Source organism: Diadema antillarum, unplaced genomic scaffold (genome assembly GCF_040938485.1).
Source record: "Diadema antillarum isolate AM-2024a unplaced genomic scaffold, OU_Dant_1.0 scf00000128, whole genome shotgun sequence".
In the NCBI taxonomy this organism is placed as follows: Eukaryota; Metazoa; Echinodermata; class Echinoidea; order Diadematoida; family Diadematidae; genus Diadema; species Diadema antillarum.
Window position 1 is genome coordinate 5311307 of NW_027271017.1, and position 27089 is coordinate 5338395.

At 38.1% G+C, this 27089-nt stretch overlaps 1 protein-coding gene across 1 annotated transcript in view; it reads right to left on the reverse strand.

Annotated features, from left to right (window-relative positions):
* LOC139720506 (monocarboxylate transporter 14-like) overlaps positions 1-27089 on the reverse strand; it is a 44996-nt gene that overhangs the window by 11951 nt on the left and 5956 nt on the right. The window contains exons 2-3 of the mRNA XM_071631859.1: positions 4826-5122; positions 1658-2208 (exon numbers count right to left, since the gene is read on the reverse strand). Coding sequence (XP_071487960.1) covers positions 1658-2208; positions 4826-5122 — 848 coding nt within the window. The remainder of the gene's footprint in view (positions 1-1657; positions 2209-4825; positions 5123-27089) is intronic.

Consider the following 27089-nt stretch of genomic DNA (forward strand, 5'->3'; position numbering starts at 1 on the left):
GTTCCCCCGTACACGGTCTGGGACGCAATGCATCGGCATATAGCATGACCTGCTCTGTAAGTAGAGAGTACACGACAAGAAAGCTACGCCTTAGTTTGCTGATGACGGAGCAGAAGACGTACATGGACAACAACTACAAATCATGACCGAGAAGTATAGTTCACACTTCACTGCAAGTTCCTTCGATGCATTAGGAAATGACCTGACGGATTGCTCTCTTCTGAGGACACAGAATAAAAATGTATATTTTTCTAATTGTGTAAATCGTATTATGATAGTATGCTGTCCACAATGCAATAAAAACGACTGTTTATCTGCTTGCAGCAAGTGAATCAGCCGATCTCCAAATCTGCATTTGAGAAGAATTTGCTAAATCCCCGAGTATTTTTGTCTTATATATTTTTCACATTTTGGTCATCCGTTGTTGTACCCGTGCTCCTCAATCTTAATCTCTACACTCGGTTTTAATACTATCTACTCTCAACAAGCTTGCTTTTAAGTAGGTTCCATCATATTTCTTTAGCATTTATTCTCAGATTCAAACTTTTATAGATTGACCACCATGTTCTACATGTATATGCTATTCTACCTCTTAGATGGATATCATATATCATTTTAAATTGTTATAGTTGATGTGTTTTTCACTTAGAAATATGAAAATAAATTGAAATGGAAATTAGCACTCACAACAGCGTATCAGCACTTTTTAAATATAGTATTCGTCGATAATTTTGATGGTAAAGCTATTAAACACTGCGGGAAAAAAAAAATCATGTCAAACCGATTCACTCTAAAGCTCTTCCATTCGACGATATAAGGGGTACGCAGAATTACAAAAATTATTTCATGATGAGGCTCATCTTCTCCTGCACGCAAAAAAAGAATACACTTAAATTTATGAAACCATAACAGCAATTCGACTCTTGCGCACATTATTTGATTGCTTTGTCTCCTCTTCTCGATCACAATAGCAATATCTACCATATCATGCATATATGACCCATGCGCCATCTATTCTGATAAACCATTCTGATAAAGCTCCTTGACCTTCTCCACTGACTAAGGAGTGACCTTTTATCTTTTCAATTTATTTCTATACATCAGAACAGATAAACATCATTATTGGAATTGCACCTACAGTAGAAATATTAGGCCGGATATTACATTTTTAGCTACATTTTGATGACATTTGACACTGACTTTTGACCTTTCAGTCCCGTCATTTCAGTCAACTTGATTTGAATTTCTGTCCTTATTACAAGAATATATTAATCTATCAGCAATGCCATGACCATGCAAATGATTTTCAATCTATTTCTACTCTGTCCGCCAACTTCTATCATCACTCGAAATTCTTCATTAAATAGAATTATTGACAGAGTGTGTCATTTTTAGCCAAAGAACTGCGAGTCTTTTCAGTGTGACTTTCAGGGATTTTGCCCAAATATGTTTCAGCGCATCTATACCTCTCATGTTACACAATACGACCACGTATCAAGAAAATCCATTGAGCCTTTACCCCCTTGATTGCCAATAACTAGATTAAGAAAGGACGGACGATCAACCCTAAAATAGAATGCCTCCCGTACCCTTTGGGGCGGAGGCGTAGAATTAGTATTAGGCATTATTGATATGTTAGGACGACACGTAAACTTACTAAATTCACCCAATAAAAGCTCCACGAAAATGTGGAAATGAAGATGGAAACGATGAAGAGCCAGCATTTCCAATTGCCCAAAATCGTCAGCCACTTCTTGAAATCCGACTTCGCTGGTTCCTCGGGCAAATCTTCGAGGAGAAAAAGGACCTCCTTTTCTTTAGTGTCTAATTTCTCGCACTTGTAGTGTGCGGTCTTTTCGTGAGTCACTCCGTCACGCAGTGCGGTTTTCTCTGTCATCTCCGGGCAATCATCCTCCTCTTCGGATGACTCCGATCGCCATGCCCTCTTGTCATCCACGGGAGCATCTTCCGGGTGGACCTTCTTGAGGCCCCGCTTGGACTTGCTGCCAGTCTCGGCGTCGCTGCCGTCGCCTTTGCCTTCGGCCTTGGCGTGTGCGCAGAGCTCGGAGGCGGTCTCCTCGGGAGATTTGCAGAGGAGTGCGAAAGGCATCCCCAATATGAGAACGATGCTTCCACTGACTCGGAGCGCGCCTCGCCATGTTATGCCACGGATTATCCGCTCCATCATAGTGCTGAAGACCAGCATCCCTGCAAGGAGATGAGATGGTTAGAAAAAACTTTTGAGTGGAGAATTAAAATGATGTTAGACTTTTTTCACAGGCGTCATCAAAGTTGTAAAACACCCCACCCCACCCCCTTTTTAAATCTTTTTCTTTCTTTTTCGGCCGCAATAACCGTGATGGTCAATTACAGCCATTAATCACTTGTAGTGTCAAGTGCTCATCATTGCTATGGGAAAAGTGCAAGGGTGAATCTTATGAAACTTCCTCTCTTTGGACGCATTAGGAAAGATCAAGCTGTCGCACCGGATGAGCTCGATAAGATGGGCCTGTGAGTGAACCCTAACTTGTCACAATGTGCTTAATGAATTCTACCGATAACAACTATTTCCTGCGCACTCTACAGGGAAATAATATTGTCCTAAGATCGCGGGGGACATGCGATAAAAGTGACTGACCTTCTTTTGAAGTGACATATGCTGAAAAGACAATGGCAAGGAAATCAATGCCAAATTTGACTCATGATCCATTGGTCCCTTCTGCAACTCACCAAATCAAATTGCCATTATTTCAGTGGCCAATGTAGTCAAAAGCTGAGGTTGATTCAATTAGTTAGCTCAGTGATTCCAAATAAGCCTATAAAAAGGTGAGTCGAACAACGGTGGAAAATTTTTAATGGTTGAAACCAGAAATCTAGGGCCCAGGATATAGGGAAGTGCAGCATCGGAAAGGCTAAGGGCAAGGACGAATGTTTGTGCAAAATATCATGAGGGAGACCTCCCAAAACGACAAATTCGGAAAAAATCCCCCAAACAAACGAAATTTCTGGCAGTAAGTATTGTCTTTAAATGTTTTGTTTGCTGAATAATTTGAAATGTTTCTCTTTCTGACAGACACTGGAAAATAAATGAAAAGCTGCGAAGCGTTCTGCAGGCAATAATACAACATACCAGGAAAGGACTTGACATATCGTCAGCTGAGAACCAGAAGGGCTTTGACCTATCACCAGTATTATGCTAATGCAAATAATTAGAGATTCCTTTTTAACTTGTCAGCCAATATCCATCACGGGACATTCCTAGCTGAAGTAATGGGGTCATCCCACGAGCCCGACATCAAAGAGACATACGGCCCACTAGCAAGACATGAGAAAAAAAGGTCCATGCGTCGTACAGCCCACAAGTCATACACCTCATGAGCTCGACATATAAGGCAAATAAGGCATAACACGAGTCCGACACTGGGACACAGGTTCCATGAGTCCGACACTAGGTAAACAAGGTCCACGAGACCGACACTGCGAACATTAAACCCCGTGATGTAATGTCGGTCCCGTGGGTACTTTTTGTCGAGTGCCGGACTCGTGGGCCTTGTTTACCAAGTATCAAACTAAATGGGCCTTATTTACCTAGTGTCGAAGTCATGGGCTGTAACATGACGGGTGGGATATGACTTGTGGGATGTATAACTCATAGGTGTTGGACTATAGTGACGTGCACCCGAAGTAGGTGTCGTCATCTCTATCTGAAGTTCAGTGACCTTTGTCATTTGACCTTGAAGAATTTCATCAAAAAGTCTATTCAAGGCCTGTATACTTCATGTAGCGCACATGGGCCAGCTACCAAGAAAATCCATTTGGGCAGTTTGTCTGAACTAGCCGCGATAACAAGATGTGAGAGGGACAAACAGACAACTGGGAGACATAATGTTTTAGGCTCCCTTCTCGGAGGAAGGCATCTATAAAACAAAAAGACAATTTGAATTAGTCATAAAAGAGGAAAAGGTAGTCTACTGGGCCAAGCGGAAAGAAACAAGCGTATGCACTAACGTCTTGTTTGGTTTCAGAGGTTTTTTTTTTTTTTTTTTTTTTTTTTTTTTTTGCTGTAATGCTCCATGAAGAAGATTGTACACTCGATACGGATTGTTTTATTCGAGCAAAATATATCTTTTTCCCGGAGTGTAACAACAAATAAGAAAATATCTCTAAGTAACTGCACTCTCTCCGTAAAACAAATTTACTTCAATCGTAACATGTTGGTTCGTCCGATTTTACAACCGTGGCGTAGACCCGTATATGCAATGCTAAATGAGTGAACACATTACAAGACCGATTGGATTCCAATACATTTAAAGAGGTATTTTAGTTTTTCTCCTTCTGTGTAATTGTAATTGTGTGCTTTTTCTTTAAATCAGCTAATATTTTTCTTGGGGTTGGGGCTTGGGTTAGGTTGGGGTTAGGGAGGAGCCGAGTTGTAGGAAAGACTTTGGCGAGCTTGAGCCAACTCTTGAGCAACTCTTAAAAACTTTGGAATATAGTATTTAGTAGAAGTTTCCCATGCGTGTTCTGTATGTGAGAATTCTGGATTTTTACGCACGAGTAAGATTTACTTTCATAAAGATATATCATCTGGATTTTTCTTTCAGGCTCAAACTTTGTCGGCAGAGCCAAGAAATTATGTCTTTCCATGATATGAAGGCACCTTTGCCAATCAACATTGATTGTTGAGTCTGATATATCATTTCCTTCTCACACTCTTTGACACAATCTTTTGTAAGAAATAAATGCATTGATTGTAGGTTTGAATGCTGCTTTTGGTATGTCTTTGGACTGTCTGTTTTGTTCTCTTTCTCTAGAATATACAGACCTGTTGTTCCCCCGCACATGATAATAGAGGTAGCCCTTCGACAGTTGCTGTTGGGGAAGTACTGCACCATCAGACACAGACTCGTGTGGTAGGTCAGGTTAATGCCGAGCCCGTACATGACGCCGTAGGTGAAGTAAAGGTAGAAGAGTTGGGGAGCGAACGACGACACGAACACGCCGACGGACGAGAGAAGGATGCCGAGGATGACGGTCATGCGGAAACCCACCTTCCGCTCGAGGAAGGCCGCTAGGGGTGAGGCCAGGCTGTTGACGCCAATGGTCACTGACCCAACCCACCCTGGAGAACGAGCAAGCACACAGGGCAGAAAGTTAGTACCTTTTCATCCGTTCTTAAAGTGTTGCGTATAATCCGTATTTCTTTCAGAAGAAATGACTAATATACCAGGATATTCAGTTTCACTGTTCTCTTGAAAGGAAAAACAAACTGGGAGGTAGCAGCCTTCTTTGAAAGTATCTCTCTCTGCAAGAAATGAATGAATATAAGTGAATAAACAAAATAGGAGTTAATAAATAAAGACAAATATCAACCAATCAAACACTCAATGTACAAACTGTTAGTTCAAGTTTGAATTTCAGTATAACTTACTTACCTGGAACTGAGTTCCTATACATGTTTTTTTTTCGTTAGTTTTCGTTTTGCTTTGTTTGTTTGTTGTTGTTTTTTAGAAATCGAGACTGCTAAGGAACAGTAAGAAATAAAAAAGATGGCATTTTTTTCAAATTGGTCAAACTTTGATCGAAGTGCTTGCACACATACGACATTGCACGAGATTCCTTTTAAAAAAATGAACACAAGATAAAAAAAAACAAAACACACAGGTAAAAGAGAAGAACTTCGTAACTCGTAAAGCAAAAGCTTGGAATGCATGCACCAGGCTGCATCCCATCTGGTAGCCACAGATTTCAAGGACTACAAAACTTGCCTTTTTATTTAGAGCTTGTGTTAAAAAGCATACTCTCACATTGATGCGAGACATAAACCATGAAAAAGGCCCTTGAGGACAGGCTTGATGGCACACATCGTACACCCTGCTTCTTATGAATGGGCAGAATATCAGTTATGCCCCACTCACAAATAAACACGGATGCTCAAGGATCTACACGATGATCTGGGGAGATCCGGGGAGATCTGGGAGGTCCGGGGAGATCCGGGGAGATCCGGGATAGTTTCGACCTCGATGGAGTGTCGACGAACGTTACTGTACACACGGTATCAACACGGCAGCTACACGGATAAGGCCGGAAGAGCGCGGCGTCTACACGGACAAACACGGCATCTACACGGATCAACACGGCAGCTACACGGCAGCCGCACGGATCACCCCGGATTGCTCTGCCAACACGGCAATCCCCGGAAGACGCCGGATGTTTTTGACCACCCAAAGTTGCCCTGTTGGCCTCCCGGATGTCCCCGGATCTACACGGACATACACGGATGTCCAAAGATGTCCAAGGTGTCAACACGGATCTCTCCCCGGATCACTCCGGATCAGATCCGGGGTGGTCCGGGGTGATCCGGGATGTCTATGTGACTGGGGCATTAGAGAATGCACAAAACGAAACAGGAGATTAGTGCCGGAGAAAGTGGAGATATTCCACTAATTCTTTTTGTAGCTTGTCGTATACCACGATTTTCTAGATATTGGGCTGGAATTAGCCGATAGGTAAACACTAACGATGGACAGAGATATTTGGCGATGCATTTGCTTACTTGATATCGAATGCGTCCGTCAAGTAGGATGAAGGGGCGGGAATAGTTTGATATACAAACATGATGCACAGGACAGAGTGGATCGGTGAGAATTGGATCCTTTAAACTGTTCATATCCTCACCGATCCACGAAATAGGCCTGTGCATCATTCGTGTTAAAATGGGCCCGTAAATTCATGAAACACAACCTTTTACTTTCCCCACTATGCGTCCGGTACACCTACAACACTATTACAAGGCTATAACAGCTGTTGACGCGGATATGTACATATTTGGGATATTGTATATATTTTGACATCTGTGAAAGTATGAATGATATTCCATAATTTCCAGTACTATTGCAATTTTCCAGTGCATCAGAATGAGCTCTGACTTGCTTGAAAATGCGAGTCCACGCCAGATCCAAGGGGCATTAACCTTTTGTGTGCTCTTGGTGCCGATTGGCTTCGAAAGCCAATGTATGAAATGTGGGATATGGAACATGAATTTAAAAAAAAAAAAAAAAAACCTATATAGCTTTACACACACTGTCTTAAGTCCCTGGCACAGAAAGGTGAATAAAATGAGTAATTTAATTTCAACAGAATGGTAATGGTTTCACCAAAAACAGACCTAAAAACGTAAGAGAGTTACTATAAACATTTAAATTTCACCGACTGATAGTGAATGGGAAGAGGAGATGAAGTCACGCGGTATTATTGACCATTACTGTAGTCTGTACGAAAAAAAAAAATGTATATATAGATAAATATAAATAATTGAAATTCAAATTTATTTATGTTTTTCGACAATAAGAATAACGTGATATACATCTCACTTTCTTTAGTGATAGAAATCGTATAAACAAAACAATGACATTTAACATAGTTAACAATGCTTGTAACCTTACAGTAAAGATACATTATAATGCCTGAAGTAAAATGAAATAAAGTGAAATATATATATACATACTGTGATATATATATATACATATATATATATATATTCTGTTGAAAGAAGTGAAAATAAAACCTTTGAATTGAATTGAATATATATATATATATATATATATATATATATATATATACATATGTATATATATATATATACATGTATATATTAGATATTATCTAAACCAACTCAAATCACTTTCTCCTAAAAAGTCCTCGTTCTTAAATATTCATTTTCATGACTACAAGTTGACATGGTTAAGTCTTCAAAATTATATTCCAAAGATTTGTGTGTAGAAACAGTGTCAATGAGAGTCGTGTGACGTGATGACATCAGCACCTTTGCCAATTTGAATATCACGTGGTTGCGACTCTACAATCACTGATTTATTTCAATAGATGAAACTGCAAAATTTCAGAATTTTCTTATTCAGATTTGATGACGCTAATTCTACCATCATACTCTCGTATGATTTAACGTTAGTGTCGAGCCCTGCATACGTGACTCATATGCAGGGCTCGACACTAACGGTGGCCCGGTGGCCCGGGGCCATCAAAAATGAAAGTCGGGCCACCAAACTTCAAAAAAGGGCAAATTTGGTGGCCCGCCTCGGGCAACCCTTTTACTTTTAAACATCTCTTAATTTTGGGTAAAGAAAAACATGGGTTATGACAATATTCGATCACTGGTCTGCGGTTTTGTCGTGCATTTATTATATAGGCTTATTTAGTTGTTACTGTGAGCTAGTAAGCATATTCGATACCTACAACGTTATAACTCGATCCTTTTTACTGATACCACGTGGTAACGGCTGTGCACACAACTTGACCTGATCTCATTAAATGGACCTCGCGGTCACTCCTATATGATTACCGAACGGAACAACCATGTTTTCTGTTCTAGGTTTTCTATAGTCATGATATATTTTGCAACGGCATATAGCAGGAAAGAAGACCAAATTACGACACAGAAAAAACAACAAAAGGTATCCTATTGTTAATTCATATTATCATGGAAACACAATAGTCAACAGTCGACAATATCCGTAGAAAGATAGTGTGCATCCGGTCATTATAGTGATGCATACACGTGTGTTTTCACAAGTTCTTCAACAGACACTTCTGCTACCAGACAAGAGCATTGAAACGCGTTCGATTACATGATACAATCTGACGCACACGAGGTGAAATATCGATGATAAGACCCCGATTGTAGAGCGGTGAAAATGCTGGGTTCAAGACCAGGTCGGGTTGCAAGTACTTTTGCGGTAAACCATGGGCACGGATAAGGAGTGTCTCTTCTCTAATAAGCCAGTTCGTAAATGGCTCATAGGAGTGCATTGGTTCAATTAATGACCTTCACCCATTTTTTCTCAGTTGGGCATTGGATAGGCAATTCACTCATTTTCAGAGCTACATAATACATTAGTTTGTCTGGCGTAACAATTTATGGAATTCTTCAATCATGTTCAAACAAAATAATAGAATTGCGTAGACCAGATGACCAGAATGATCCGTCAGATAACACTTGGGAAAGCATCCATGTCTTTCAATATTTTGCACTGACTGTATAAACAGACCTTTTCTATTAATCAAAGCATATTCCGGCTTACCGTCAGGTGGACATGCTGGCAATCATCTTTTTTTTTTAAATTACATAAATGAATATGATCTAAGAGATGCTTATCTCAGTGAATTCGAAAACCAACGTGCCTGTGCATGTGAACAAAAAAAAAAATGGCTTTTTTGTTTCTGCTCATGCGCAATGAGGAACTCCAAACTGACTTATTTTTATGACCTACTGCTGTTTGACGCTGCTATAACTACGCCAGTTGCGCAATGGGTGCGTCATGGTGTAATGTTAACATGCGAAACACCCTTCATCCATAGAGATTGGTCACGGCAGCCCATTATACAGTTGTATAACTTGCCCATGGTTGCCCCATGTGTGCATCCTGATCTCACTCTGTGGTATCAGCCTTGAAAGATGAGAGTTAAAGGACAAGGTCACCTTCATATACATGTGAATTGAAAAAGGTGAAAAATGTTGCAATATTGATAAAACACATCAGTGAAAGTTTGAGGGAAATTGGACAATCCGTTCAAAAGTTATGAATTTTTGAAGTTTCAGTGCTGCCATCGGGGGATGAGAAGACTACAACAGCCTGTGATGTCGCATGTGTAGAACGATATAAAGAAAATTCAAGTATATTTTCACTTTTCTCAAATAGTTACTGATAAAGGAGCACTGGAGCTCCCTCTTTCACATGGCAGGGGGAATGATAATTATAACCCTTAAACAAGTCGAGGAAATATGTGGGGGTTTTTTAACTTTATGAAATTTTCTATATATTTTCCTTATTAGTCCAGCGGATATAGAAAAAAATCATGCACTTTATGGTAAAAGCACCATACTTGGTACACATGTACATGATGCCAATACAAGTCATTTCTGATATGGAAGCCACTCTGATTCTCCCTTTGGCGGCCGTGGCGGCCATTTTTCAATATGGCCGCCATGTGATATGGCAATGCTGTGTATTTTGGAAACTATAAGTCCGATTGTCGTGATTCTTGTACCAAAGTATAAGTTTTGAGGGTCAAGGATTCCAATAAAATAATTTTTGAGAGGATAAAACCATGGCAACCTACTTATTGGCGGCCATTTTGAAAAAATATGGCCACCATGCTAGATATAACATATCCTTAAAACGTATGGACAAAGGGTCATGACTCTGGTACCAACTTATATGTTTTGGGGGTCAAGGATTCTGATAAATTCAACTGTAAGTGAATATGAATCGTTTCATCCTACGTTTTGGCGGCCATTTTAATAAATATGGCTGTCATACAACAGATAATGAATATTGCATATCTTCGAACTCAAAAGATATATAATCATGATTCAAGTGTAAAAGTATAGTTTTTGGGTGAAGGTTTTCAATATAATGATGTTTTAGCAAAGTGAATAAGTTCATCACATCCTTTGTTTTGACGGCCATTTAATAAATAGCGTACGAGTGTTATGAAAGCGGGATGCCCATTGTGGATTGATTCTGGTGTAAACGTTTGTTTTAGGGGTCAACAATTACTTGTTCACTCATTTTAAGTATTCTAATGTGGAACATGGGGCATATTTAACTTTGTAAGCATTTTGGAAAATATGCTCAACTTCCTTTATAGGATTTCTGTGTGTACAGTGTATGTGAAAAACATGATCTTCACAATTTCATGTCTGAAGTACATTTTAATCAAGATTATACATTTTCTAGAAATATAGACTCTCGCTTTCTCTGGTCCCTGGACTATGGAATGAAAATCATAGTTTCCAACCAATATGGTATATCTGTTTTCTTTGGAAACATGACACTAAGTGTGAGAAAACTTCTAAAACTTCTTGGGTCATTTACATCAAATGTAAACACACTACATGTATGTCTATAAAATCCATGATTGACCAGGCTGTTCTGATACTTATAACTACACTGAATCTCATACATCAAACGATAAAGTAAATAGTGGCAGTGGGCAGGTCCTTCTGGTCCTGTACGGGTAGAGAGACGTCCCCGCCCTCCACGAGTCTCCCGCTGCCTTGCGGGCAGTTTTTTTGGTTAATCAAAGGCTAGGGAGTAAACCTTATCCAAATCCGGAGCGGAACTCCTAAGGCGGTTAGGTGTTGTAGTTCATCATCTCTCCGGCAAATATAATAGGTATTATACAATACATCTTTATAGGTTTACATCTAATTGTCATTTGCAGCTCCACATGAGTCTACTAGCAAAATATAAACTACACTTTACAAGAAAAATTATGCTAATTTATGAATTTAAGGAAAACCTCAAAGAAATACAAATTTTTAGGTTCATAATTATTGGAAGAAAACTGCAGAATAAAATATTCAGTAAATCGATCTTACTTACCGGCACCAGTAGAAATACTGAAGAAGTTCTCTAAAGCGCACCTGCATCTATATATGCATTCACGTTCATCACCGCTCATCAATGGATGATCAGGAACAATAATTGTTTTGGATTGTCAGAGCTAATTCGATTCCTTCATATGATTTCTTATAATGTTGTGTAACTGTTTTGACAAGGGTCATACTATGAAATAATGATCAAGAACTGAAAAAAAAAAACCTTTAGAAATCAGTAGGTCTTATAAGACTGCAATTATCATGTCTTTGTGGCTGGAAACTATGACAGTACACTAATTGTACTCTCCTGTCTATGCATCCAAAATTGGGGGGAAAGTCTTCTATTCCATTCTCACCATTTTATTCTACCTTTGATATTCAACATAATTATCTTTAGTATTCTAGGTATGCAACAATTGTACTTATGTGATGTTCAATACCTACTTGAATAGTGAATGTGATAGAGGTATGGTCAATCAACAACAATCAATGAACAATAAAGAACTAAACGCCGTAACAACATAGGAGGTTCATTTACCAATAATAGGTGAACGATTCTTGTCAATGGGACAATACATATGGCAAGTGAGGGTGTATATATAATATATACACTACAGGTTGGCCCCTCAGAAAATGGAAACGAATATTTTTTCAAAATCAAAACGAAATTGTCCAATTTGGTTGAGTACTTTTCTTTCTAGACATGTTTTTGTTAATCATTAATTTCTTACTTTATTTTATCAAAGCTCAGCAACGGAGACTACTCAACAATTGAAGGTCTATTTTCGACAATAATCCTATTCAAACATTCCACATTGTGATGTGCGGCCTCGATTCTTTGTTAGTCTCCCAAGGCAGTGGTTTTTGTTCGATGCTGAAATTTGTTGAATTGAGCTAAGAAATTTACGCTCGACCCGTCTTTACAAAAACATCTGTAGAATGAAAACTACTCAACCAAATCGAGGGATTTTGGTGTCATTCTTCTTCTAGATAAATTCTCTACAACTCTATGTCATTCATTTTGGCATCAAAGTAATGCAAATGTGCAGATATTTGCGAAAACTCGCGTTTCCGTTAATTCTAGGCCACACTGTATATAATGTGTGTGTGTGTGTGTGTGTGTGTGTGTGTGTGCATACTCTATGTAGTGCAGCAGTCATATTTATCAAAATGGACATGAAAACGAAATGTGTTAGTTCTATTCATCAACAAATGCTTGTTTAAAATCATTGACCCCAATTAGTTTCAAAGACGTACAGTAAAGTATATATTGCGGTGGCCATGTTTTAAAATGGCAGCCAAAACATAGGATGCGATGGTTGTATACACGAAAAGATGTATCCATTTAAATAAATGAATCTCAAAAACATATTTTTGTTCCAGAATCATGAAGATGCATCCATTGGTTTTAAAGATATATGAATAGAATGTAGAGCGGCAACCATGTTTAACTGGAGGGAGGCCATATTTATTAAATTTCCGCCAAAACAAAGAATGTGATGAACCTATTCACTTTGCTAAAACATCATTATATTGAAAACCTTCACCCAAAAACTATACTTTTACACTTGAATCGGGATTATATATCTTTTGAGTTCGAAGATATACAATATTCATTATCTGTTGTATGGCAGCCATATTTATTAAAATGGCCGCCAAAACGTAGGATGAAACGATTCATATTCACTTACAGTTGAATTTATCAGAATCCTTGACCCAAAAAACATATAAGTTGGTACCAGAGTCATGACCCTTTGTCCATACATTTTAAGGATATGTTATATCTAGCATGGTGGCCATATTTTTTCAAAATGGCCTCCAATAAGTAGGTTGCCATGGTTTTATCCTCTCAAAAATTATTCTATTGGAATCCTTGACCCTCAAAACCTATACTTTGGTACAAGAATCACGACAATCGGACTTATAGTTTCCAAAATACACAGCATTGCTATATCACATGGCGGCCATATTGAAAAATGGCCGCCACGGCCGCCACAGGCAGAATCAGAGTGGCTTCCATATCAGAAATGACTTGTATTGGCATCATGTACATGTGTACCAAGTATGGTGCTTTTACCATAATGTGCATGATTCACCCTATATGTGGTCTATATCCGCTAGACTATATATCGTTTTACGCATGTGACATTATAAACTGTAGTAGTCTTCTCATCCAGCCGTGACTGCACAGAAACTTCAAAAATTCATAACTTTTAATCGGCATGTCTGATTTTCCTCAAACTTTCACAGATTTGCTCTATAAATGTTGCTGCAGTCATTCAATCCACATGTATATGAAGGTGGACTTGTCCTTTAAGTGCATATATTGAGCAGTATTCGGCCGCAAAGACTAGCTACCACCAATCAGAGTGTTGTTGAGCCGATACCTGACATGGATACATGAAGGGGAAACATCCGGATCCCTAATAATATTGGCAGGGAACTGACTGTGGGAAATTGACAATCAATAGCAACGTGTATGATTCAACAGGGCTCAAGATGTGAAATATCCCACGGGTTAGCCAAAAAGATATGAAGGTCTCTCACACAACCGTCGTACTAATCTTTTCCTATCGCTTGTCAGGGCGTCAAATAATGATTGTCAGAAGCTAAAAAAAAAATGTCAAAAAAATTAAGTTCAAGTTCATGTTCAAGTTCGTTTCCATTCATCATGAATACAACGGACGATAGTTATATTAAAGAATAACATAAAAGATATTTAAAAAAGTATAACACGTGTATACTGACCTGATTTAAATGTAATTTTAAAAAAAGGACAACAACGAAGAGAAAACCACACAGAACAAATTACTTTAATAAAAATGGAGGGTCAAAAGGAAAGAACAATAGACCTTGTAAAACGCTAACCCCTGTATAAAACAATATAAAAAAAACAGGTTGTTTGAGAAAGAGAAAGGCTGAGAGAAAAAAAAAAGAGAGAAGGAGAGACAGAGAGAGATAATATTAAGGCTAATCGAAAGGCACATTAAATCGCAGTCGTTACATTAGGCGTTTTCACATCAGCCCGATGTTTTGAAATAGCGCGCTATTTTCTGACTTGGGAAATAAAAAAATATCTCGAGCTTGGATTTTTATCGGGCTGATGTGAAAACGCCTTCAGTGAAAATGAGATTATGAATACAGTAATATGTAAGATATGTAAGGTTGTTTGACGCTTTTGAATAATGGCTTACAGATCAATCGGTATAGTGTACAGGTACGTAGCATTGTATATCATTTCATACTGATGGCCCTGTAAAGAGACTGTATTTTTTGAAACATTTGCTTTGACATCAATAAAATTATGATGTCAGCATTGAGGGCATTATGATTCGGCATGTTCAAATAAAGATCTGGATGAAGCGCTAAAGGGTTATAAACTTTTTCATTACATGAACATAAAGATAGCAAGGTTATATTTAGAAATCTCATGAACATTTAAAAGCTTCAACTGGCAGAAGGTAGACAAGGTATGGGCATTATGACGCATTGTCGATGCGAATTATTAGACTGACTTTTTACTGAATATAAATATGCCATCATATAAAACTCATTTCCTTTAGACCAGGCAATATCACAATAATTGGTGTGAAAAATGATTAAGGTATGATATAGTATACAAGCAGAATACATATACCTTTGGTAGTACGATTGCACACGACACTATGTCTTGGGAAATATCTAAAATGCTAATGAACACTAATATGCCTCTAGCACAGTAGCAGTACAATGCCACACGATACACATGTGTTCGTGCTAAGAGAGACTGTCGTAAACTGGACAGTGGGTACAAAAATCGTCGTGATTTTTCTCTGTGGAAAATTGGTATGTGAGATTTGAGAGCTAAATATGCATAATAATAGTTATAATAATAATAATACGCAGCATAGCAGTAGTAGTGGCATACCTGGTAGCAGCAGAAGTATAGCAGTAATGATAATAATAATATGATCTTCTTTATCTAGAGTAGCCTCTCAGGTGTTGACACAGTTCTATACCACAGGGCCCTGCTATGACTAATTTACTAATACTCTGCGTTGCCAGGTACACTTGGGTCACCTGTGGGTACACCTGGGTCGACAGGGACAGGTGCGTAAAAACATCTTGTCCAATAAGGACGTAAGTATAAAGGACGCGATATTCAAACTATCGTCTTTTATCGGACATTGGCCTTATTAATGTCACCATACATGTATATTGTAAACCATGGGTTAGCTGCATGTGTAGACACAGCAATACCCAAATTATCATCTACGGAGTTCGGCTTAAACGATAAGACTTTCTAAACCATGGTCACAATATTAACGTACTCCGTTCATATTCAATTGTGATTCCTATCAGGACTTTGAGTGTGTGCAAATAAAAGTGAACTTCTGAAGGAGCAAATCCTAAAGACATGTTTATATTTGTGATAATTACAGCCTGCGGCAGTGTACTGTCAATATTTATGTCGCGGTGATGTACGAATGTCATGTCGCTCTTAATCTGCTCGACAAAACGTGTCTTGCTGATACTGTTCGGAGTAGATCTCTCAACCAGATTTGAATGGTGTGTAAAAACACATTTAGCCAAACAAAATGTAGAATACATCAAGCATGGTAGGAATTACGCAATGCAAATGCATGTTGACTTGCATGTAACACCCTGATCGTCATATAGGTTTATGTGGCCAAAATAATTCATATATGTGCCATTATCATATTTCATTAAAAGAATTGTATTATTTTTCTTCAGATTACGGAAACACGCCCACACACACACACACACACACACACACACACACATACACACGCCCACACACACACAACTTCTAAACATAGACTCTGCCAGCAGCATCATCTGTCAACCATTGCTAAATTACTACTAATTTTAATTGATGAAAAAAAAAATGGCATAACTTGCATGTTTCCCTACAATGTCTTCCCCCCCCCCCCCCATCATACTATTTAATCAGCAAGATTTAAACATGCAAAGTTGTGCTCGGTCTTTTAATTTTGACAGCTATATTAAAGATGATTGTGTTGGAGTGGATTTCCTCTTTAAGAACGTTTTGTGAGTACTTTTAGTCTACGCTCATACATGAGACATTGACATTTGAATGGAAAATGAACTATGCCGCCGGAATTATTTCCCTTCAGAGCTCTGTTACGTATCCAAAGGGACAAATAAGTGCCGAAATTATTCCGATAATGACTAGTGTATTTCACTCTTGCAATGGAAATCAAAACATCGTGTGGGGCATCTGATTTCATGCATGATAGCAGTGAGAGTGTAAAGAGATCTTTAACTCGTAGAAAAGAATAACAGCTAAGAACTAGAGATTGTAATTTGTCATCACTGACAAATTAAGGTGATCCGATTTTTTTTTATCAATGATTCGAGTCCTGATCGCAATAGGCATGACCATACAAGTTTCATCTGTGTTTAGAGACATTGGCCGTGTGATGTTTGCATTCTCATTTAGCAAAGGGAGTCATATCTGCCATGTTAGGTACCAAATTCTGTATACACTATAACGAAGAAACAGCAACAAGTACATATGACCTTTGACCCACCTTTGCACTCCCAAGATTGCATCTGATGAAATAGTGGTTATTTTGTGAAATGATTCTCGCGACATCGTCTATACGTGTGAAAAATATGGGAAAGATAGGACAGGTATTCACTAAGATACAAGATGAAACATTTATGACCTTTGACCCTAATTTACATACCAAAGATGTTGTCCGATCTAGTAGTTGTTATTTTATGAAATAATGTACGAGCCATGAACTAAACATGTGCAAAATATGGGGGTGATAGGGCGTGTTTTTCTTGAGTTATTGCAAAGAAAGTTGCAGAAAGAAAGAAATATCTCAATACATAGAAGATAAGCTTTAATTTCAACCAAGTTTTTTATCGTAATTCCGACATCGTATAAAAAAAAACTAAGGGCACATAACGATAGCGCAAAGTCTCAGCTACAACATATTAGAATCTGGGAGAACTTCACCGAAGGGTAAGTGAGCTAGTGCTCGATAAAGACAATCATGTCAATTTTCACATTTAAAAAAATTCCCTCCCATAGAGATAACACGTCATAACGAAGATACAAAAAGAAGTACATATGACCTTTGACCTCAATTTGCACAGACAAGATGGCATCTGAGTAAAAAGTGGTTATTTTGTGAAATGATCCTTGTAACATGGTCTTTGCGTGTGCAAAATATGGGAAAGATAGGACATGTATTCACTAAGATACAGGGTGAAACACTTATGACCTTTGACCCTAATTTACATACCCAAGATGGTGTCCGATCAAGTAGTTGTTATTTTATGAAATAATTCACGTGACATGAACTAAACATGTGCAAAATATGGAAGTGATAGAGGCCGTTTTTCTTGAGTTATTGCAAAGAAAATTGCAGAAAGAAAGAAATATCTCAATACATCGAAGATAAGCCTGAATTTCAACCCAAATTTTTGACGTGATTCTGACATCGCATGAAAAAACAAAGGGCACACTTACGGTAGCGTAAAGTCTCAGCTACAGCATACTAAAATCTGGGAGAAATTAACCGAAGCTTAAGTGAGCTAGGGCTCGATAGAAATAGTCATGTCAATTTTCATTTCCAGAAAAACTGCACTCCCATAGAGATAACACGTAAACTGGTCAAATTTGACAAGATTACTTTCAATCCATTTTTACGAGGTGATACTGTTATCCAATCAAAATTTTGTTGTTTGAAAGAACATTAGATAAGCTACATCATACTGAAATCTGGGTGAAAATTGACGAAGGACTAGTGAGATACGCTCGAATGAACTTGAAATTTGATGACGTCATTTTGAAAATTTACTTTTTTTACTTTATTAAGAAATTTGATATCTTTTAATCATTTTGTCAGCATTGCCACCCCATGAAATGACATGTACAACTCATCAGCTTTCAAAATATGTACAGAAAATGGGGGGTCACCGTCCATCCTGACGAGTAAAATCGGATTTAAAATTGGCAGTTTTTTGGCATAGTTGTACTGTATATCGCCATTGACGCGCGCGCGGAATTTCAACTTTGACGGGCCCGTATGACGTCATATTGAGTCGCATTGACTTGAAACTTGGTAGAAATATTCCTTGACATTTCAGGCAGCCGATAAGGGTGAAAAAACTGGAAATTTCTATTGCATATGAGCTGTGCGTGCGTATATGCGCGCGCGCGTACGCGTCCGTCGATTTTTTCTGAAATACTCCAAATGACCTGAAACGTGTGCAAAACAATTTTGAGCTCGATTGGAACATATTAAAATTTCAACGCGCGCGTACGCGCTCGTTTACCAGGGTCGTGATGAAATTTTATTATATATATCGATAGAACTTGACTTAAACTATATTGTATGTAAATGTCATTGAGAAATTCCATTTCATTAATGAGATACGAATGTGAACGTGATTTCAGATAATGACGTCATAGTGACGTCATGGTTGACTGATCACAAAGATACATTAGATCTGTCGTTCTTATGACGTGATACATATATGGTATAAGTTTAAAAGTCATAGGTGAATGTCTTTTTGAGTTAACCGCTGCACAACATTTGAGGAGAAAGAAATAAAGAAGAAAGATTCAGTACAGATACAATAGGTGATCCGAGAGGATACTCGGATCACCTAATAATGGCGTGGATGGTGTCAACTCTGTACTACTAGTAATTACGACCGTGGGTAACCCATTGTATGCAATGTTTGATTAAGTCGGTTTGTTGGTATACGAGGATGAAGGAAGGACATGTATTTGGAAAGATATGGGATAGTTGTTGTATGAACCTTTGGGGTAATATCGATGGTGTAAAGGTTGATCATAATTATTGTATATCATAATTCATCGTCTGGCAGTAACCTTTCACCGATTTCTTTCTTTTTTTATTCGGACATACGATGCTGCACACAATACAGATGAGTATATTAGGATATAAATCCTTGGTTAGGTGTCTTAACAGCTAATGGGGTTGAAGCTTAGTAGGTCATGAAGATATACATAGCAATGATGATGCTGAGCTTGGTTCTATCTCATTTGAATTGAATTGAATTAAACTGAAGTGAACTGAATTGAATTGAATTGAATTGAATTGAATTGAATTGAATTGAATTGAATTGAATTGAATTGAATTGAATGGAATGGAATGGAATTGAATTGAATTGAATGATTAGAGCTACAGCCCGTAATTCAAAGGGTACACAACGGTAGTCTAGAAAATATTGCCGTGTCGAATCTGTTGGTCTTCGATGTTCTTGTTTGATGAATGAATGGGTTTCTTGGCACCGCTGAGGCCTGAATCAATTACTGAGTACATGCATATTCATAAAAGACACTACCAAGCGCACTGAAAGAGGACGGGAATCGGCACAGGCTAATGATTATAGCCGTTTCATTTCTCTTCCAAGTAAGTCCTTTACAACAACAACAACTCAAGATAAAGTTTACACACCTTCTTCACACGAGATGGTAATGAAAGCCATAATAGTGACCAATACATATATATGAACAATCAAACACGGATCCCATCCGCTTTGCCGTGAAGCGTGCTTGGGAGAGAGCGACAGGTCTGTTGGATGTTCAGTGATTTACAGGCATTCGTGTAATAAAAATAATAAAAAAAGAAAGTTCCGTAACATTATTTGCCCTTTCGACAATATTGCTCCTACGGAATATCTGCACGCTGAGCTAAACATAATTTCTGCCTACAAACATCACCCTAACCCTAATCCTAATCTTCACATCAAGCTAAACCTCAAACCCTATCACAACCCTAACCCTAACCCTATTCGTCATTAGAGAAGATAAGACTGGAACTGTCGCAAGAGCATATGTCGCGTCACAAAAAAAGCAACAAAACGAGCAAAGCAAAATAAAACATGAACGACCATGTGCCAGAAACTGAACAATGAGAACAAAGTACCTCCCTTTCCCTCGAAGTTATCGGAGCAATAATACCCACGAACATCAGTAACAGCTTGACATACATCCGAGTCAGTACCGAGTGTACTCATTGTCTCTCCCTTTCACATTCCTGATGTATAGCGAGTGCTTCATTGACATGTTCTCATCGTGTTCATCATATAGCTGTTGTTGATATGTTTAGCAGAGGCTTGTGAAGGGACAAAGGGCATTGAAACAAAAAGGCTGAAAATTTGTCAAATCTTGCTGACTGAGCTAAAGTTAGTGTTGTGTGAAAGTTTCAGCTGTAGTTTGTTCAGCGGCAGGCATTTTGGTATGAGAACGTTCAAATGGATGAAAATACAGTCAACGATTTAACTTTTTTTTGGGGGGGGGGGAGGGGGGGGGGGGGTAAAACTACATAAGCCTACATTACTACATTCAATATATCTATGAACGTCGGTCATATGTTATTGCGAGTAATCCGTCTGACAGATGAGGGTAATAATGGCTGCACTCCGATATTCTGAAAATTCGTTACTCCGGAGGTTCGGTATTCCGACGGTGCGTTATTCCGAAGGTACATAATTTCGAAAGTGACGGTTCGTTATTTCAATGGTTCGTTGATCGGAAAATGAAAGAAGGTTCGTTATTCTGAAAGTTTGTTAATCCGAAAAAAAAACTATCTCCCACGTATTTACACTTCATTTTTAATATCAACAGTTTTTATTTAACCGTAATATTTCTGTAGAAGTTGATTTTTTCAAATTTGATATCATTATTTGATAATTGGGTTCCAAGATTTCAAGCTAGTTTAACAACATCAAATAATGCCTTTCATACAGTTGTGAATCTTTTGTGACTGGCACAGACTGCACGTGTTTCACGTGATCCATCATATTCTTCACTCCTTTCTTTTGCAATGTTCAAGATGAGTTTCAATAAAAAGAATATAGTGTTTTACCAAAAGTTTTACCAAAACCGCACTAAAATTACGAGAGTATTGATATAGGCCCTACCGATGTTCCATTAAAAAATGCTGACTTTTTTTAAACTCCTGCAACCGATTAATATATACAAAGAGTTGCAGTCACTGTGAGTATTTGTTACAATTGAACTCAAAACTATTAATCTTCCGGTTGTTTTGGCATTATCTATATTGCGCACAACATTTCTTTTTTCTAAAAAAAATCTGACAACCTACAACTCTACCATATATACCCCCAAAAGAAGGCATCATTGCTTCGTTATTACAACACAACTAATCTTTCATATAAAGGGGGAGACAGGCTTTCTAATCACCAGTCTGCTCTATCACTAAATGCTGATGTAATCCACAAAATAAGTAACGTGTGTAGACCAAATATCATTCGGTGTCACGTTTCGACCTCCGACTGGTTTAATGAAATGGTGTGTTATTTGACCTTTTCTTTTTAACAGCTTCAAAATCGTCCGAATCCTTGCATTGATTGAACTGTAGCCGCTTCTATCCAGTTCCTTCTATTCTTACTACTCAGTATTTACAACCTAAGGCGGTTGTAAGCACAAATATATCGAATGAGGTATTCGAGGACAAACTAAACTTTGATCAGTATATCAGTGAGTTATATTGCAAGATCCATGGTAAATAAGATGGCAGGCATTGTCCGTATCAGTGGAGATACACGAGGAACGCACCAATTCGAAACTGTAACTTTCCCCAGATATCTACACATCTCGTAAGGTTTACACGCAGGGTAACCTTCAAAAGTCATACCGTGTCTAAGAATTTTGGCTCACATCCAGCTTCCAATTAATCCCTAGAAGGCTTCATAGCCTTCCAAAACAATACAAACACAAACACACAAAACAAACAGTAATGCTTATTTTTCAGGCCAATTCAATTTATGTTCATTTTGCTTCCACAAAATAAGATATAACATAATATGCATTGAATCTATAACAGAATATTTATTCAGAGTTAACCATTCGACCCTCACCATGCAGCGGTTCCCTCAGATCGAACTTGATTTAAAATTGAAATTGATGTGAATTTAAATGAAGATAATTTTATCATGTAAAATTACCGTTGCTAAACTGATGAAATTCATTGTGATATCATTTATGATATTACATTCTTTCCTTTCAGGTTTATTATTTTGGGGTGGATTTCCTCTTTAAAGGATTTGCCACAACGTTCATAAGGTGTGGCAATTCGAGATTTATTTTTGTCATGCGCAGTTTTTCTGTCATGGCGTATGCAGTTCTCCTTGATAATTTCGATTGGCCACGATGCACCTAATGACTGGAAAATATTTTGAAACAAAACAAAACACAAACAACAATGACACACTTCTTTTTCTCAGGTCATTCAGTAAATTGTTTTGTTAATCAAAACAAAAACGAGCAATCATTTCACATTCCGTCATATGTATGTCTGTGTTTTAGAACTGCTTTCTTCGATCTATTTTCATGGGCCAAATAAAATCTTCAGAGAAATAGACAAAAAAGAAAAAAAGTCCCTTTGATAGATACATTTAGTGACAAAATAATAATAATAATAATAATGATGATGATGAATAATAATAATAATAATAATAATAATAACAATAATAATAATAATAATCATAATAATAATCATAATAATAATTAATGAAACGATGAAGGAAACATGTCAATCCATACATCCATACCTTAATCAAAAATCTGTAAGTAAAAACCATTTTATTATATAGCCTGCAGTGTCATGAAATTTGTGATCACCCTATCTGGGCATGGAGATTGCTCGGGCTAAATCGACCAATCACTGCAAGATCTCTTGCATTGTTGTCTTTCAGAAGGCACATCCCTCGTGTTATGATTGTCAACATTAAGTTTTTACGTGCAATTGGCTTCGGGAGCAAGTTTGTGTTGCCAAAAAATATGTCCACCACGAAATGATTATTGATCCATTGTTATACAAGCTTACAATCACAGGCAGGAACTGTGATATGAGATGGGGATGTGCCAAAAGAGAAAAGTCCTCTACTTTGGTCTCTTTTAGCGTGACATGATTCCAAGGAGGTGGAAAGATAAGACATACAGTCTATGATTTAAGTTAAGTACGCTAATGAGAGTTGACAAGCGCCTGTGCCAATATTTGGGCAATTTTATCTTCCGCCAACTATCTTCAATCTATTACGAGTGTCCTCATTGTTTAAAATCAGAGAACAAACAAAAGAGACATCGTATATGACAAATACCACAAATGTATTTTGTGCTTTGAAAAAATCAATCAAACAAACAACAACAACAACAACAAACAAACAAACTAAAATAAACAGATGAATGAATTCATGGTAAGCTAAACTCCTGAACTGACTGTCCTGAAGTTTCATCCAATTTCACAGACGAGAAGCAAGCGCCCCTGCGCTCATCGTCGGCTCCCTCTGCTGATGACGGTTGTAGCATGGGGAAACGGCCATCACACTTTTGTTATCATTATACAAAAGAAGGCGTTACGAATTATTTTCGGACTCATCCCACGTCCCCATTTAGATGCGTTATTTTTAGTCACATAATGTTCGAAATGATTGATTTGTATACTGTTTCAGCTGGCATAATTTATGTTAAATTTCAGTAATAATACACTTCCACGTATTTTTTACCCCATGTTTCCGAGAATTAAATCAGTGAACAAGTATCCTGGTATGCAGTCTGATGATTTTATTTTAACTTTATTAGCTCCAATACATTTTATACAGAAGCCCTCAATTTTGGAATTCTTTGGATTATGAAATAAAAAAACGCTCTCTCACTGTATTCTTTTCAAAAGCAAAGTGAAATTTTGTTTGTTGGAGTCCTACCGAGGCAGTGTTTCTCATTTAACTGTAATGAATTTGAATATCATCATCCTCTAATAATGGAATGCATACATAAACTTTATTTCATTAGCACAGCTTTACAGCTACGTTCTTGATTATCCCTGTTCCGATTCCTCAATAACAACTTGTATACAGGCATCTCTACAGTCATGTTCTGTTCTTGCGATTTTGTACTTGTGTGTTTGTTTGTTTTCAGGTTTGTTTGTTCTTTCTGTCCTGTCTGTGATGCTTTTTTTCTTCTTTGTTTAGAGTGAGTTTACATTTCTTTCTTTTGTAAGTTTTTGAGCCGAGTGTATGAGTTGTCCACAATATACAAGCTCTGCTTTTTAGTGGACTCCTCATTTTTTTCTTTCCTAAGAGCATGGATAATGTAACACACAAGGTTGATTTATAACTAATATAGGCCCCATAATATTATCTTTTCAATCCGTTATAATCACCCCAAATTTTCATGGTACAGCCAACTCGCATGTACTCTTAATCATTTGTGATTTTTTTTTTTTTTGGTTCTATCACGTGCTGTGGAAGAAGAAAATGCATGTCATTGAATTGAATGGAAATTGACCTTCGAGACTCCATGGGCAGCCATAAGTTCAAAAAAAAAAGGTCGTATTATAGTGTGCGTGTGTGTTCAGGAGGTCATGGTCAGCTCTAGACACTGATGGCCGGATGAGGGGCCCACTAATCTCTATACAGAGATCTGTGGAGGGGCCATCTCCTGCATTCGGGTTGTGATCACCAAACCAGATCGGTGGCTTTTTGTCAGGGCAAAGTGGCCTAGGTTCATATGCCACATTATAAATCACACACATGTATATATGCCACACAAAATATGTCATTATCACACTGTAGAACCACGGAGCTACTGGTAGCCCCCTGAGAGAATGGAGAAGCAAAGGGCGAACGCGCAACCGATGCTACCAACCATCTGGCAAGCGTAGCATCTCAAAAGGAAATTCAAATTAGTGAATATTTCCAGTGTAATTCGTGAAATAGATTGAATAAATCACACCAACAGAATGGCGGAATATTCAATAGAATTGCACCCGAAAGATAACACGACACTAACGATGGATTTTTGCTGTTATTATGGTATTTAAACAGTGATATTGACTGCGATCACATTTTGTGCAATCTAGAAAAGGCAATGATGTTACATCATCTTACAACATCTCCCCCATATCAAAGTCATCTTGAACATTTTGTTGAAATACACTTGAACTTGATGGGGAGAATGATAATGTTCACTTTTCTCAATTCATTATTCGAAACTAACCTTCTATACGTGAAGATTTATGTGCAGTATGTGCAAGTCGATGGCAAACCTGTATTGTGTGGTGCTCATGTAACAACCGGATCTACATGTTGCAGGGAATATCACTTTCGCAAGAAAACAAGATAAACTTGCAAATTCCGACCTTTCTGGTTGCATGGCAGAGTTGAATGAATCTTATGCTATATCGCTATACTCCATTTATCAAAAAAACAATTTGATCGTGGGGTTTCATTTTTAAAGACAACAAACTCGGCATACGGATGTGGCGACTACATGACCATCTGATATGATTAATGACTAATGTGCGATACTTGTACTTTCTGCTGATTTTGTCATGTCAGAACTCGCAGTAAGGCATAGACCCAAGTCTTTCGAAAGATGTTGATGTCATTATAAAACGTTGTTTCTTGGAGGGGCGAGTACAGAAATTTGACAGCAGTGCGCTGTTGAGGTCTGTCTTCTCATGTAAATTGTAATCACTTAAAAAAATCTGCTATAAGCATGCACACCACACTTTCTTTACAATTACATTTTGTTGAATACCACTGATCGATGAGATGAATTCCCATCCTGTCGCATCCCTACTCAGCATCCCTCAACATCTTTTACCTCTTCATCATTCTTTTCTTCCTCCTACGGCCAATGACCGCCAATTGACATTACTCCCGGTGAGTGTGACCTTGTCCTCGCGATATACGAACAGGGGGCGTGCTCGTGCATGGGACAGCTTATTGTTCGGGTTTACTGTCGCGTCCCGGGAAATTGTCCAGGAGCAATTGCGCGACTGATTGCGGAAAAAAAAAATGAGAGCATCAATACATGTCCTAAGCCAATAAAATAGTATTGCAGTCATTGGAAATAGGTACATAATTATTGCAATTTATACCTTGGCATGAACTTGAATCTTCGATGGTTGTTCGCCTCGTTGATATAATTCAAAGTATACAGCATTCAGATTGCTGTCGAGGGTTTTGTAAATGGGGTCTGGAAACCAGACTATTTGATTGTTTGGTCCCTGGATCGTAGAGACTTTTGCAGCGCTAGTCTTCCCTTCCAGACGGACTACAGTGAATTGCATACATGAGTTATTCACGAAGAATTCCACCGCTTCGACAGTGTTCCCTACCCTGACGGCGCTGTCTAAGACGAAACGGATTTTGTCTTCTCCCCCCCCCCCCCACCTACCCACCATTGCCGACTCGGACTATACACCTCAAAACTAAGGATTCACTATAGTAAGTGTCTTTCATCAACACTGAGAAGTTCTATGTACATTGATGACAATTGGTATACATTTTGGTGCTCTAATAGGGCCTTCATTTCCAAATCACGATTGTTTTTAGCACCTTTCTGTGCGGATGTTATTTGTAATATTGTATCTGTGTTCAAACTTGCGATCCTGTGGAACATAATCATCAGATTTCAACACTGTCTGACGGGGATTTCGTGGTAAATTACTGACGGGCGGCTGGTCTGCAGTACGTGTTATCAGGAACCTTGCTGTTAATAAGCCCCATCCAGGGAGAATGGTTCTCTTCCTTTAAACCGCATTCACATTGCCTTTCAATAAAAAATGTTCTGGTGTTGCACCGAGACTAGTGATGTTTCAGCGAGCCAGGCCTGCGAGGAAAATGTGCTGCTTTCTCTTATCTA